Here is a 16872-nt window from a genome sequence, read left to right as displayed (position 1 = left end):
ACACATAGACAAATTAGTGCATATCAGACCCTGTGCATTTATATTAGCCGTAAGCTTCACACCATGCATGAAAAGCAAGCAAAGAAAATATTAAGATGTAAATCTAGAAATACTATTCTTTCATTTTGACTATTTACTTATTTACATTACAAAATAAAAATTCCTTTTTCCTTCTTTTTATTAAGTGCCTTTTCGAGGAGAGGAAAAGCCATGGGGACTGAAACATGTTTAGATTTAATTGTGTGGCCATAGCATTGCATCCTCCTACATTCATTATTCTTGTAATACAACCTTTCCATAAATGGAAATCTGGTTATGTGGCTGTTCCCGAAGCTCGTTCTGTAATAAACTGATATTGCATAGGCATTATGAAATGAAAAATTATTTTCATCTAAAAATGTTGTTCAATTAAAAATTAGTTGTCAGATATATCCAATTTAACAATACTTTACACTTGTTATGCAGTTACTTAACATGCATATATATAGGTAGTTCTTACATTAAAATGAATTTGAACCTTCATTATAATATATACATATACATACATATATATATATGTATGTGTGTCTATATATGATTTATTTAATCTTATAAACTCGTTGAACTCCACAGGTTGTTCCGATTTAGATTTTTTTTTATTTACTCCCGCTCAAGTGGCTCAAGGATCTTTTTTAACTTGTACAACTATAAGCTTGATTAAACCACTTTATGTTGTCATTAACACAGTCATGAAGACATATCTTGTTATTACAAGGCTGGGCGAATGATTTATGCTCTGTGGATGGTGAAATCCTACCAGTAATTGAGGAGAGAATTCTCTTTTAGAACCAAACGAAGATAAGTGGGAGGAGAAGATATGCTGGCCCTTCCTCTACTGAAGTCATATTTCGCAAAGCTGCCTTTCTAAAAGCCATAGAGCCACACAAAATGGCATGATTTAAACACTGTTCTGTTAAAGGGATGAGTATCTATTAAAGTCATTATGACATATGTTAATTGCAGGATGAATTCATTTAACAGCTGCCCTCAGTTATTAGCTCTGGCTTTTTCATGTAAATCTGTCTGAGTCATTGAAATTAAGAATTTATATCACACATTTTTTTAATGCTGTTAATCAGGAGAGCTCTCATCCTTGACTTCAAATGCGGCCCTCTGCTGGAAGTGCAGGAAATATATTCAAATATGCTGGTTGTAAGTAAAAAACATTGACTAAACAACCCAATCTTTCACAAGCAGCAACACTGAACTGCATAAATCTATGAAGAAGATTTACATATAAATCAAAGTTTAGTGTTTACCATGAATATTTCTTTAATCTTTCTTTGCAGATATCAAACCTGGTGACGTATTACGTATGCTCAGCCAGATCCATCTCTCCTGCTAGTATCATGTTTACAGTATAACTGAGACAAATCACATTTCAGATCAGATCAGATTTAATTACCCAAGAGGACCCACACCACACAGATGTGTACAGTGACAACACAACTTCTAACCTCTGGAACGAGCCTTCTTTTATTTTTAATGATGACGGATACTCGGATATGAAGTGAATTCAAGAGGTCTCTGTAATGTTTTTTTTTTTTTTTTTTTTGATGCACTTTGAAGTAATGTTTTCAAGATGGACATTTTGTTTAATCAGGATCGGGACCCATGAACATTCATTTTATTTTTCCATCTATCCAAAACATGTTTGTTTATTTTCATTTTACAAACCACTTGTTCCACTGTATGTAGGATTGTGGATTTATTTAAATAACTAAATAAACCCACAATCCTACAGGCAGGCAGACAAGTTTGTTTGTTTACTGTTTGTCTTATAATGTCACATTTTATTATTTTATTTTATTTTATTTTCCACTTCTGTAGGATCATGGGTTTATTATTTTATTTTATACCATTTTTAAGACAAAATCCAATCCAATCCAAACTTGTAATAATTTCTAGAAATTAAGATTTTAAACACAAATATGCAAATATGTCACAAAATTAAAAGAAAATAAATAATAATAATTCATATTTCAAACTTAATGAATTGAAATACGTCATTTGTAATAATAACAGGAATGGGGGTTTAAAGCTGGTTAAAAACACACTTAAGGTTAATGCACTTAAAAATTAATACATAACATCTGAACATGAACAATTAGGGGTTCCTTTGTTTTTGTAAACAGCAAAGTACAGGAAATATTCTCAAAGTTCAACCCCAATTAAGCGGTTTTCTACCCATGGTTGCTCTTTAGTCCTGTATTAGTGCAGATTCCCTTCTCTACTGATGCCATCAGCATTTTAATTGAGTATAGTTTTCCTTTCTTCACACACCCACACAGAAAATACCAACCAGCAGCTGTATATGGCCCATCTGAACATGTACATCCAGGTCACGTGACAATATTGACTGGTGATATGGGAGTAGAGGATGAATCAAGAGGAGATAATGAGGCCTGGTCTCTCCCACACAGGAAAATAGAGTCCTACAGGGATTCATCTTCAAAGAATTGGTATTTGATCTTGTTTTCACACACACACACACACACACACACACACACACACACACACACACACACACACACACACACACACAAACTCATAACCTTGTAATTAAACACTTTCTTGCCTGGATACACACCCATACACATCAAATAAGCTTAAATGGAAATAACAAACATGCATGCATTCCCACACAAACCCCTTCACTTGTCAAAAGCTGATGATTTAAATAAAGAGAAAGTGCACTAGTTTAATATCTATAATATCTGCAGTGTTTTGCTAGGTTTACAGAGGCTGAGGATGTCATGCGGCAACCAAGACAAGCACAGGAAGCTAAGAGATCATTAAAACATGGCCTTTGAAGAGTTTCCCTATGATCTCGTAAGCGTTATTTCTCATTTTTCGCCTCTTTAATCATTGTTTGGCAGTCCTCCAAACACAAATTCCTGCCAAAGTAAATGAGCACCATTTATTAATGTCTGACAAAGCAGCTTATGAGAAAAACTTCACTGGCTGCTCAAGTGACGCTGGCAACATTCTACTGACATGAAAAGTAATGCAAAACAAGATGACAGGTTAAATCCTGGGGCGCCGATAAAATCAAATTTGCTACTGGCCGCTCGCACTGGGGCTGATCTGCCTGTCAGAATGAGGAATTGGGCAGATGTAGAAGACAGCTGTAAGTGACATAGCCTTTAAATTCAGAGGCCTGTAAGCACCAAAGGCTGTTCTGCCATCCTTTCTGCTCAGGCCTGAGACATGAGAAATAGCTCTGCGGTGGCCAGTAAATACACACAACTGCTGCTAGCTAGCAAGGGAATTCGGGAACCTTATGAGTGTTACCTTATGTCATTTATCCTGTCTGTTTACTTCTGCAATCTAGCAATACCATCAACATTTGTGTCCATGCGTTTGACTGTGTATCATTCAGAAATAAAGATATGATTAAAATATTTAATATCATATAATATAGTATAATATAATATAATACTTATGTATTTTGATTCATGATTTTTTATGCAAGTTACATTGTTATGGCAGTAGGTGGCAACAAGTGAATCTTTATGAATGATTCCTTTAGGCTCCTCATCACCTTAGTTCTGAACCGATTCTGAAGCATTTTGATACAGGAAGCAAAGCACTTTTTGGAGAACACCCATTTGAGGTTAGTGACCTCTGAGAGGTTAATTTGATTCTTTCAAGCAGGATGTAATTAGATGTTTAACACTATCAGGGTGTGCGCCACTTAATAAGTACCTTCTTGTCTGACTCATTTCCTAGGCAGGTTGTTTTGTGGTGTTCCCTTCTGATCAATGGGCAAATCAATGAGTGAATTTTGTCCCCCACAGGGCTTAATTTTGACTGTCACTTTGATAAACGAAACCATGGAAGTGGAATGCCTGAAGTCCGTGTTTAAAATGGACACAATGACCAATCTGTGCACTTTCTGATAAATCACCACATGATTACTTTAAATGCACAATTAAGAAATAGTTCTGATCTCAATTTCTGCAACAGTGGACATGATGCACTAACGAATTAATAGCTTGTGGAATATTTAACTTGCTTCTGTATGACCAGGCTGATTCAAAACAAACCTGTAACCATAACAAAATAGAAAGTAACAGTTGTTTAGCAACACGAAAAAAATAATAAACAGAACAGAGCTTGCTAATATTATAAAATTTTACATTCACTATAAACATTCAAACGCTGCATTACCTTCCAGAGTTTGATGACTGAAAAATCACTGACTAAAAATTATTTAATTGGAGTGAAGAAGAAAACATAATTGTGAGAAATAAGTGAGAAAAACGTTTAAAAGTCTAGAAGTCTAAAAGTCTTTAAAAGTCTTAGCCTTTAAGTGTTGATGCTTGAACAATATTCTAAACAACCAATCATTTCAATCATGTTGTGTGTCAATGTGTAACCTGTTGAACATCGTTTATGTATATTGTAAACCATGAATTAAGATGTCTTGTACTTTTCTCAGTGCATGAAGTACAGAGAGATTGATAGGTTAATCATGGGAAAGGCATGGCATGTCAAACACTGTAGGGGTTATGGGACTGGGGATGAAATTTGGGAAGTTGAGGAGACACATGGGGTTTTTGGAAGACAGGCAGATGTGGGCAGACATAAGCGGATCCCAAGGAGACAAATGGGAATCAAATCATGCCCCATAGCGAAGACTGAATATGGCAGTGGAACAAGGGTAAGATTTTAAACCCCTTAACTCAACACTCACTGCAGTGCTAAAAATAGCTGAAGGTTTGTGCATTGCACTTGCTGTGAAAATATCCTGTTTTCAAGGCCTTAGGCAAATGTCACTGGCAGATTTTGATTTGTGTGATTTTAACATCTGTATATGAAGTTCATTGATGATGACCATCCTTTTGATCATAAACTGGTGTGTTTAGCAATTTTCCATAATCAATGAACTGGACAGTTAAATGCTTGCCAGCCTAGCCAAGAGAATGAGTGCATTTAGAAAAACATCCCAAAATGTTTTAAATCCGCCACAGAAAGTCATTTTGTGCAGTCAAATCTCTGAATCTTCAATCTAATCTTGTCTGGTGGATATATTTTTCATGGGGGTTCAGGAACATATAATACTCATGAAAATGATTTTCATTCACCCATAACCTCTATTTCCGATCTAGTCCTGTTTGGAAAGAAGAACGTGTTTGCTCACCACACTGTTTGATTTATAAACTCATTGACAGGGGTTATGGGCCACATATTTCCAGTTAATTTATACCCACAGCGTATTATTTGGTGCCATCCATTGTCATTTAGGAGAATGGGAATTTTGCAACAAAATAAAATATGGAAGTGAACCCCCCTGTTAACACACCCCAGTCTGTGTTTTTTAAGCCTTGTCAGCTTTGTACAGACACAGGAGGTTGGCTGAATTTTTCTAAAAGACACTTGGTGTGTTTGCCATTGATCAGTTATATTTTGACATGGATATGGACTAAAGAGAGTGAGTCATATGCCTCATGCCCATTGTTAAAGTGTCCTGTTGGGAAATTAAAAAACATCACCTTTGGATAGAACTCTTGTGTGATAAACTCCATATATACCTGACAGGGAACTTATTTTATTTCCACACATGAATGCAGCACCCTAACTGTGAGATGTATTCTCCAAATTCATGGTTAGTGCGAACAATGTCGGGCAGAAATTGTTTGATCTGCTGATACACAAATAGCCTATCAAATTCAACCTCAAAATAATTTCTTCTACATGATGTCACAGATCTTAAAATATTAGAATGTGCTCGTTTGAAGTTTCTGACAACTTTAAGTATTGAAATGCTAAATAAATAAAATAAAAGACATTTAATATATGCAACCATCTTCCCCTCATTTTGTGCATGTCTTTCAAATATAGCCAGATACGCCTGGTATAATTACTGTAACGCAGAAGCGTCTTTCTATGAAGTCCCTGCTGTGTGAAGCATATTTAGAATCAAGCATCTGTATTTATATTCTGGTCTACAAAAAAATTCTTGCTAAACACTGTATATAATACACAGATAGATAGTATTTAACTACTCCAGTTGTAAGCTCTAATTTTAAATTATTATAAAAATGGCATATATTATATTTTAATTGACATATATGTATAAAGTCTTATGCAATCCGATTTAAACAGCCATGCATGCTTTCCAAAGTGCTCCAAAATGTTCAAAAGCTTCTCTTTTACAATCGACAGAGCCTGCAGTATCTGCTCCTCACAACTGAATCAAAACACATAGATGGATATTTTCTTAGTGAAGTTGAAAATTCCGAGGGCAACATTAACGCATTTGATGACTTGTCCCCGGAGCATTTACGCAATGTACGATAACGCTTACGCGCGCACGAAATCAATTTTAAAGGCGGGGCGACAGCAGATCACATAAATGCATGCGCTGTGGAGCCCATAAAAGGGTGCAACGCTGTTGAGATGGGTATTTGCGCCAAAACTTTTAATAGAGACGTTGCGTTGCACGCTCAGGTGCCAAAGCTCCCTGCATTCAGGACCATGGAGAGCTACAGTCTGAGGACGCGCATGGCAGTGTGCGCGTTGCTTCTCTGCTTGTTGACCGGTACCAAAGCGAACGACTCAAACCCGGAGATAGAAGTGGATCTGGACACAAGAGCCATAAGAGACTTCTACCCCAAAGACCCAAACCTGACTAGTGAAAAACAGCTTGTGAGTAATTCTTCTTTTTATTGCACATAGGACAGATTCACTTATACATCATGGTGTAGTGACTAAACACAAACGTGTCAGAACTTTTAAAAGTGTGAATTGTTATTTTGGTTTATTTTCGAGTGATTTGACTGAAAGGAAACATCTTTCCAAATGTTTTGTCAAACCAGCTCGGGGCTCTGCAAGAAGTTCTGGAAAAGCTGCAGACGAAACGAATTCCACCTTGGGAGAAGAAATTTGGTCAAGTTCCCATGGTAAATATTGATACTTTATTAAGTGCGTGTATCTTGTGCTGGCGACATGGACATTGCCCAATTGCATGGATATATAGGTGTCTTTGTTGCTTTGTGTCTGTTTCTTTTTTATTTATATGTAATAGTAAATATATTGTCATTTTATTTTCAATAAATAGTATTTGTTAAATGGAAATTCCTATTTTTTAATGATCCATTACGGGTCTCCAACCATAAAGCTTACCAGGTCGCTTTTGCGCACTAACGCAAATGCTGTAATGACAAAAGTAACATGGTCTCTCCTGTTTTCTCTTGCTAGTGTGATTTGGGAGAGCAGTGCGCGATCAGAAAAGGCTCTCGAATCGGAAAGATGTGCGACTGTCCGCGCGGGGCTTTCTGCAACTTTTTCTTGTTAAAGTGTTTGTGATGGAAACACACAATTCTGAATGGATTGTAATGTGATTGAGTCCATATGCATTATATATCATAAATAACTACAATTTTATTTAGATTAATATTTTTTTAAGTGAAGAGACTGAAGACACTGAAGCAAAGTTGTAAAGAAATTGTTCTTCAATTATTTACTTTATGTAAACGTGATACTGTCATACTTAATGTTAGTCTGCTGTTTTGTGCATTAAAGTGCAATATAACTTGTTTTGTAAAGTTGTCTGTGTATCAGTTACTTTTATATTTGCATAATATGAATAGTATAAGTATGTTTTTGATAAAATACAATAAAATTATTTTTAAAACCCCACTTTTTATTTTATTTATTTAGTTTTTTAAGGATGATTCAAATAATGGGGAGAATTTCCATGAAAGTAAAGCTAAAATAATTTTTTTTTTAAACAGCATCATTGAATGTGAACCACACACACAGAGCTAGTTGGATCATGAAATTTTGCATTGTTACAATTCTGAACAGTTGAACAGTGTTTTAGCTGGATAACAAATATCCAGAATAATGTCACAGCTGAATTTGACGCAGAACATTTATAACATTTAATGACGTTTCTATGTTCATATTCTGTAAAATGAAACAAAAAAGAAAGACCAACCCTCATTAGTCACTGTCAGCTGCCTAAATAAACTAGTCAATAACTGTGAACTGCAATGTGCAAAAATCATTTTTTCAACTTTTTTCAACTCTACAGTATTTCATATTTATTTTAGATTATTTAGATATTATATATAAGTATTTATTTAGATCATATTTAGCATTATTAAATTACAGAAAATGGTGCAGCTCCATAGTAGAAACATACAATTTTGTAGCAAGAAAAAAATGTTGGATAACATTTAAACACTGCACCAGGATAAGAATCATACTGTCATTCAGTCTGTAGAGCCCTGAAAATACTTATCTGTCCTTTACCTGTAAGAGCTGCATTGATCTCTTCTTTCTTTTTTTGGACTCAATTACTTGCCACTTGTTCTGAACCAAGGCTAAACAAGGTTCTGACAAGTGGCATATGTTGCTTTGCTTTTGTGTAGCTGGCTCTGTAAGCGAGCTCTTAGCCATAAGAGTCAGAATCAGATTGTTATGATCAGAGTCTATGTTAAAAAAAGAAATTCGATATTCCCTCTGACTGGTCAAACGGTGCCAAAAGTGCCTCTCGTACAGATAATATGTCAGTGATGACAATTAGCATAACACGAACTGATGGCTTCAAAAAGAAAGTAGCTGTAAATCTATCTATGAAGCGTCTTACTTTGGCTCAGCCGCCTGGAACCCTTTCCGATAGACAATCTGGTGTTGATGGTTATTTGTTAAGATGTGTTAAGCCCAACACTGGCTACATCCATCCTAAATTTCTTTAAGGTGCTTATGTGTGCCTTTAGACTTATTGTTCAGCTTTGTCATTGATGGCACATATGTGTGCTGCTCCCCAAAACCTCTTTTGCAGATCAATATTTCATCATTTTTGGATGAAAAAAAAGAATGTGATGTTGCCCCCTAGAGACATAAAAGAAAAGTAGAGCCAGGCTTTATGTTGCTGTGAAAAGTTGAAAGCTTTCAGTGCTGAATTATTTGTACCATGAATGGATTTCTGCTGCTGTCATTGTTGAGGATTGAAAACGGTCATCGCTGTAATCTCATGTTGATTGTGATTGATGATTGAATGGTCTAATCAGGACAGTAACTGGCAGGAGATGATGTCTGTTTTATTAAACTGACAGCTCGATTATTGGCGAAGTACTAATAAAGTTCTGCTTCAGAAAGAACAAATTTGTTCTGAGATCAAATACAGTTTTGATAGCTTTGTGAAAGTTTAGTAAAATCATAAAATCCTAAAAACTTATATGTAAAATATATTCAAAATTATTTAAATGTTCATATTTCAATTAAATTAGGATACATAGTTTAAAATACATATTAATTTATTAATATTAAATTATACATTTTATATTTGAATATATAAAATATAATATAAAACAATAATGCTATATATATATATATATATATATATATATATATATATAATTACAATCATTTCGAAAGTAGAAAATACAACATAAAATAAATGTAAAAACATTGTTTATTAAATAAATATTTGTATTTACATTAAAATAAAATAGGATTCAACATGTACGTTTTGGGTGAAACATTATTACCCATATTTCGTATCAATTCTTAGCACTTTTCCATTGAGATTCAGATTTGGACCTCAAGCTTAACCTTCAGACTTTGCTAATTTCTTTCTGCTTGCATTCTGTGTGAGTCTTTCTAGTGACTATTGAATATAGAGTCAAAAATTTGGAACTTGATATATGAATGTATGCAAAATATATCAATAAATATGATTTTAAAAAAGTAAAATAACAAATAAAATATGTAATAAAATGATTATTTAAAAATGTAAAAATTACATGAAAGATATATCAATAATATATTAAAATTTATTATGTAAATAAAATAATTGCTTATATTTAAGATTTCACTGATATTGAGATTTGAGTTCTGATCTTCAGATGACGTACTCTTCTAATTTCCTTCTGCTTGCACTGGGTAAGCCTTTCTATTAACTATCCAATATTGCAGCTTGCAGCAAAAAATAATAAATTAAATAAATAAATAAATCTGAATTTAATATAAATTATAACTAAAATATTAGAATAAAGTGAAATAAAATTATTTACAATAAATATACCAAATAAATAGATGTAATTATTATTTAATTTTTTGTATTTAACATAAATTAATACATTTTAACTTAATAATTAGAAAACAATATATAAAAAATATTATAGAAACAAAATTTTTATTTACATTTTACTGACATTGAGATTTAAGTTTTGACATCAGACACAACCTTCAGACAACTTACCTGGCTAATTCTTTTTGCTTGCATCCTGTGTGAGCCTTTCTCATGACTATCTAATATGGCAGCTTGCAGCTAAAAATACCAGCATCACCTGATGGATCAGAGTGTAGGACTGCAGTTTCATCCTACCTGCCGTCTGGATTTAAGGTTTTCCTCTAAAGCTCATTTGAAAAACTGCCAGGTCCATTTCAGCTCCTCAGCTCAGCAATTAAGTAAGGCATTTACTGCCTAGGCAGCAAAATTTTGGACTTGTCAGTCAAAGTGTCTGTACTTTAAATCCCATAGGTGCTGAGGATCTGAGGAATAAGACAACAATTAGAGAGTCATTGAGGTTGCAATATTGTTAAGTAACTGTTTTGTCCAAAGCATTTATACCTGATATCTGATATGTTGTGTTAATCAGTCTGCTAGTTCATTTGCAAGTGCCCTTTGAAAAAAAAAAAAATACTCCTACAAACAGGTTTGCCAACCTGCCCAATGGCTACTTAAAACTAGCCCAAAACTAGCCCAATCGCGTTCCATGGGGTTAAATACATGTTTTTTCGCATTCCAGAGGTTACATATCGTGTTATTCGGGTCGCTACTACAACTGACCCGCGGCAACAGTGTTAAAGTATCCCAGTTCTGGCAACACTGGCTACAAAAGACCATATTTTTATTATTTGATGTTATTTGCACTTGTCTATAGTGTCCAGCAGAGGGCAGTTTGAGCTCATTTCTATTAGACAGACTGCTGACTCACTGCAAAATCCATCCCATGGCAAAACAGGTGCTTCTGCTTGTTAACTCACCTTCAGAGGGAAAGCCCAAACTCTTATTTATTTATTTTTTATATCATCTCGCTCATTCTCTCTCTGTTTTAAATCTTTATTTGCCTTACACTAATAAAATTAGGGAAATTACTGATCTAGGCAGATTTAAGCATGTACGTACAGTAATATTCTTTAAACAGCTTTTGTTTTTAAATTAATTTAATCCCATGCATATTTCAAAGGAACATTAGATTTTATGCAGTTAGTCCATTTTATACAAAATGTATTTAAATAAATAAATAAATAAGAAAAATGTAAATAAAATAAAATTGAATTGAATATAATAAAATGTCAGCGTGCAACAAAATAGGGGCAATTAACCATTTACGTTTATATTATTTATAAAAATATATATTCAAATATTTTGATTGCTCAGCAGTGCTTATGCATTGACTAACTTGCATTTAATTGCAGTGTACATCTTTAAGCTTTTAGCATTATCTGATTATTTAGCATATTTTTTTCATAATAACAATTATATATATTAATACAAAAAATATATTATTACATACATCAGAAATGGCTAGTAATCTAATCATTATACACACACATCAATATAAAACCTGTCTATTGTAATGGACAGGAATAACAATTAAACCTTATTAAATAACGTTTAATGATCATAAATTATTTATTTACAGCAGATGAATATTCACCTTTACTGCACTTATGAGGTACTGTTCAAATCATAGCCCAATACATTTGAGTTAGTAATGTTGCATCGTGTTTGCATCGCGAGGCTATTATTTTAGGCGTCGAGCCTGACATCACACAGCTGCATGGTGTTTTAGCCAATCACGCGCAGGTAAACAGCGCCCAGTTTCGCCCAGTTTCAGCAGCCCTCCCGGTCTTAAACTTGCAGACAAGGCAGGTGGCAGCAGTTGTCATGGAGATAACCGCAGGCCCGGCGTCGGTGCGAGGGGTTGTTTCCATGGAGATCCCGCCCCGAGGTGCGCTGGCGACGGTGGAGGAAGACGAGGACCGCGAGCAGCTGGGCTCCGGGGACCGGCTGCAGTGTCCCGGCCAGCTCCGTCGCCGCGGCCCGACCTCCCGCCAGGGAAACTTCTACATGCTCATCGTGATCGGAGAGATCGCGACAGAGCACCAGCTGCACACCGCCAGACAGCACATAGAGCGCGGTGAGCCTCTGTTGAAAGCATGCCTCGTCTGACACATCAAATATGACTTATGATTTTCCCAGATTTAATTTTTTATCAAATTATTTTGTTAAATGTATATGTAGTCACAGTGGATTATGACAGATACCAAATTTACTCTCATACAGATTTAAATGTATTAAGTTAGTATGGTATTATATGGTATAATATTGTCAAAACATGACATTTTAACTTCATTCATCGCAAGTTGACACCTTTATAAGCTGCATACTGTACTGCGGTGGGTGTGTTTAGGTTATTATTCAGTCTAAATACGTCGCAAATGTCAATTTTCAAAAGATTCTCAAATATATAATTTGCTTAATGGACGTAATTAATTAACTTCTACACACATCGCCTGTCAGTCATGTGTACATCTCTGGAGCGTTATATGATCCGATGAGACATTGCATACTAGTTCCAGCAGCAACAGCAGCAGCAGCACACTGCGGCGACCTCGCGTGACTGGACACAGCACTGCGCCAGGAATTCTGCATTTGTTGCTGAAACTGATGAAGCTGCAGTTTTGATGCTCTGTAAGGACGGGGATCTCGTGATATTGTTTCTGTTTAAAATGTTTTCATTTACCACTAAGTTTTTGGGCAGGTGTTTCAACCCTCTATGGGCTGGTGATTAATTATGGCAGTACGAGTGTACCTGGTGTGTATTTCAAGCATAAAATAGTCAAAGAAAAGGTGCATACAATCTCAGAAAAAAGGTACAAAGCTGTCACTGGGGCAGAACCCCAAAGTACAAAGGCTAAAACGTCTTTGTATCTCACTAACCCCTAAATGGTACATATTAGCTCTTTAAAATTGCTTGTTAGTAAAGTGTAAAATGTAGCTTTTGTATCAAAGGAGTACTTTTTATAGCATCTAAATGAACATTTAAGCTTATGAATACTGAACAGTTTCAGAACTCTTTTACACTTAACTTATTGTGTCACAAAATGTGCTAAATATTTCTTAAAATACAAGGATATGAAATTTTATAGACTTAAACAACTGAAACAGTAATTTGTTTGCAGAATTTTTAATTCAAATCGTTAAAGTTTAGTTTTTCAATAATTTCCATCATTTCTTATTGATTTTATGAGTACTACATCTCATTCATCTGTAATTAAATTAAAAGTATAAAAGTGCAAAGAACTTATCACTTGTACTTTGGTTTAAAAGAAGGGAAAAAAGAAAAAAAAAAGTAACATTTACATTTTTGTGGATTGATTATTTTTCTACAGTACATAAATCATCAATTAGTTTACAGAAAAGTACATTGAGTTACAGTGTTAATAGTGTTTTCATATGGCAGAATAGACTCTAGTAATGGTTACTTTTTATTCTTATTATAACTTCTTTGCTTTAGTACTTTAAAATATGTTTTTTTTGTTTACCTTCTTTTCATAACTACTACTGACTTTTCTTCTAACGATCACAAAACTTGAGTTTTGAGTGTAAAACATTTTTGTTTACAGTATTGACACAGTTTTGACATGAATCGCTCCAAAAGTCCATAAGCTACAGTATATAAAGTAACAAATCAAAGCTGCCAACTGTACAAACCTGAGAAACAACCAAATTAGAGCGTAACAGTCAGGGTCAACTATGGTACACTTGTTATGCTACTCACATTCAGTACATTTACAGTCCTGACATACTCACTTTGCAGTATTCTCTAATGTTTGGACGTCTAGAAACCCCAGGATTATCCCATTCCTTCTGACAGACTTTTAATCAGCAGTTAGCATATCGATGAGAATGAAATCAATACTGTAAGGAATGTCTTGTGTTTCTATAGGCAGTGTAAATCTTATTTTGAGAAAATAGAAGTACCGGGTCATCTCTGCGGTCATTACCTGTTTTAAATCCCAATGAGACAGCATTTCAGTGTTGAAGAAGATAGCCCTTCATCTGTAAGAAGAAGAGAGAAGGAAGGACTCATGCAGCCGAGGAGAGTTAAGAAGCATAGAGATTTAATTTCATTTCCTTATTCTCCAATTTGGACTCTGAAGTTCAACTCAGTACACATCTAAAATTTTGAGATCTTATGTAACACTCTGAGCACAATACAATAAACCTCATATTTAGAACTATATGGCAGATGTCTGAGACCACATTGAAAAATGGACTGAAAAATTACAACCTAAATATAAACTAAAAGTTTCTTGAAATGAGTAAACTTAATTGATATAATATTTGAAATATTATTAGAACAAGAATATTATTAGGATAATCAGGATAAAATTTTTAAGGAAATTTGAACAATTTTAAACTCTACTTTTCACACATTGTTATAATCCTTTGTAATGAAAAAAAAAAAGTTATTATATATGCAAAAAGAGAAATATGGGTAAAGCTCATTATGTGAAATAAGGGTGCGATTGTAATTTCAAGTGCTTTGCTTATACTGATCATGTCACATGTCTCTCTGTACCTGCAGGTATCCGTTCCTGGGACATCGATGTGTCCGAATGTGACCTGGACCACCAACTACAGCTTTTCATAACCAGACATTCCGCCCAGTTCTCAGCCGAGGTCAGAGGTCAGTCCGATTGAAAGGATGCCATCTAGATCCTGCAGTAGAGTTGAAATCAAATGTAGGAAGACAGAAGGTTATATAAAAATTTACTGTATAAAAAAAGATAAAAATCTCAAGCAAAATTAACAATTGCAAGGATAAACTATTTATTTCTTAGCATGCCACACATAAATAAGTATTTTTATTTGGAGTTAAGTTGTTCATACACATATTGCCAGCCCAAGGTCACACTGCTGCAGTGGTCTTGCTTACGGCAAGCTCACACATTACATGCATGATATGCCGCTAATGCAGCGCTGAGAATCTCTCAACGGGGAGTCCAGTATGTGTGTTTGCACGGGGCCTGCCTTGCACAGCGGTAATCAAAGAGCTGTGTCAGGAAGAGAGAAGCTGCAGAGCCAGAGCTTGACTGCTGGGCCGGACGGACCTTGATCTGTGTAGTCATAAAGACTTAAATGTGCCTCGTGTAAGACAGGCTGTTTTATAAAAGCGAATGGCAAAGTATTGCTGAGAAAGTGCCTTACTATACATTTTAAACATTAAGCTGCTGTCAGAGGAGGTGTATGATGCAGTACATGGAACATATTTCAAAATGTAAATTGCAATGTAATTTAGCATAGAGTGCTTTTGAGCTGAATATATATAGACACAGGACTGCATGTAATCACAGATTATGTTCCAACCAACAGTGACTGCAAATGGCATAATGCTTTCATATAACAACAGAGCGCTGCAGAGATTGTGTATTTCTGTAAGCCAAAACCCTTTAAGTGATTATTTTAGCACTTCTGTTTTCATTGTTCTGAAGTCAGTGGGTTTTCTGAATGGGTTTTTGGTTAAATGAGTGAAATAAGGTTTGTGGTTAACACAAGCTGAAGATATTTTCACATTAATTTTTATTTTAATTTTTTTTACTTGTCCTGAAAATGTTGGCTGTTATCAAGTGGCTAAATGGGACAACATTGGTTATTGGGAACATTACACGTCAATACACCAGACAAAAAAACCTTGTCTACTCACTAGTTTGCTTCACAGCCTCATTGTGTTTTTAACCGCGCTCTCACAAACTATTCTAACTCAAACCTCCAAAACCTCACAGACTGAAGAAGTAGCAAAAGAAACAAAAACTTTTGGTCCTGCAGAAATCCAAAAACCAGGCAAATCCAAAAGATTTGAAAAAGTAATAGCACATCTCTTCTCAGTCAGCTACATTACTTCAGGCACCATACATGTCTTTAACAAAATATGTGAATTATGTGCTTAGTAATGCTTATTAGGGTTAGATCAAAATAGCACTAAATGGATGGAATAAAGCTTGGGAGGTAGAGTGGAGTTGAATGGCCTCTGACCCTGCTGAAGGACATGATGTGTGCTTAGATCAGATTGTGATGACTGGTCTGTGGGGTGATACGAGGTTAACAACCACTAAAGATTGATGTCTCAGATTGTGCTTTTCTGTGGCTCAAGGCCTGTCAGACACAAGGCTCCCAGGCTAATGGTGCAAACGGGACCACAGTATCGATTCGACGTATCATATTTAGCATGCACCTTAGCATAGATCAATGACATTCAAACTAAGGGGAATTCATTGGCTGTCCTAGGGCACAAATAGATGTGTTTCTATTCTAAATGGGAACAAAATGATAGATAACGTATTGGCTAATAGAATTTCTTTGTCTAGGACGGATGGATGATTGGTTCATTTTTCAGCCATATAAGCACTTGAAATTGAATTCCTTTTGATTACCAAGGGTATACTGCAATTTTTTTCTTTCTTGAGTTCTCAGTCCTTCCTTATAAATGGTCTTTATAAATATAAAATGAAGAGATGCTGCCATCTAACGGATATTATGAGTAATGCAGAACAATGTCAAAAGAGGTCAAACAATGTTCCAACCGTTTTGTATTTGTAGACACTCTTTATATCCACATCTTCTCATTTGTTTTGGTAAGTGTCAGTTTTAATGGCCGATTTTATACCCACAGCCCTTGAGGGTGGTCTGCACTCAGTTACTCAGCAGTTTGAAGCCCTTTGAGACCTGAGAGCTGCTCTTGCTGTTAATGAACTACAGGTGGCTAAAAGATACAGCGGTGTCATTCCTATTAGGCAGCA

The 16872-nt window shown here is 35.1% G+C and overlaps 2 protein-coding genes across 2 annotated transcripts in view; both read left to right on the top strand.

Annotated features, from left to right (window-relative positions):
- The first annotated feature begins 6422 nt into the window (after positions 1 to 6422).
- Positions 6423 to 7592, top strand: LOC132133389 (cocaine- and amphetamine-regulated transcript protein-like). Its single transcript, XM_059546181.1, has 3 exons — positions 6423 to 6693; positions 6864 to 6947; positions 7246 to 7592. Exons 1-3 carry the CDS (start codon positions 6445 to 6447, stop codon positions 7351 to 7353), a joined length of 441 nt encoding a protein of 146 aa, XP_059402164.1. The 5' UTR covers positions 6423 to 6444; the 3' UTR covers positions 7354 to 7592.
- A 4326-nt stretch (positions 7593 to 11918) lies between these two features.
- LOC132133788 (microtubule-associated protein 1A-like) overlaps positions 11919 to 16872 on the top strand; it is a 30466-nt gene continuing 25512 nt past the window's right edge. The window contains exons 1-2 of the mRNA XM_059546758.1: positions 11919 to 12206; positions 14661 to 14762. Coding sequence (XP_059402741.1) covers positions 11954 to 12206; positions 14661 to 14762 — 355 coding nt within the window. The 5' untranslated portion in view covers positions 11919 to 11953. The remainder of the gene's footprint in view (positions 12207 to 14660; positions 14763 to 16872) is intronic.

Source organism: Carassius carassius, chromosome 50 (assembly GCF_963082965.1).
Source record: "Carassius carassius chromosome 50, fCarCar2.1, whole genome shotgun sequence".
Classification (NCBI taxonomy): domain Eukaryota; kingdom Metazoa; phylum Chordata; class Actinopteri; order Cypriniformes; family Cyprinidae; genus Carassius; species Carassius carassius.
The sequence above is the reverse complement of the archived record's forward strand: the minus strand, read 5'-3'. Positions and strand labels throughout refer to the sequence as shown.

Excerpts from the sequence above, each read along its gene's own strand:
- LOC132133389 (XM_059546181.1), top strand. The coding sequence starts at position 6,445 with ATGGGTATTTGCGCCAAAACTTTTAATAGAGACGTTGCGTTGCACGCT. Across the intron at positions 6,694-6,863 it reads TGACTAGTGAAAAACAGCTT|CTCGGGGCTCTGCAAGAAGT; the intron begins GTGAGTAATTCT and ends TTGTCAAACCAG. Across the intron at positions 6,948-7,245 it reads AATTTGGTCAAGTTCCCATG|TGTGATTTGGGAGAGCAGTG; the intron begins GTAAATATTGAT and ends TTCTCTTGCTAG.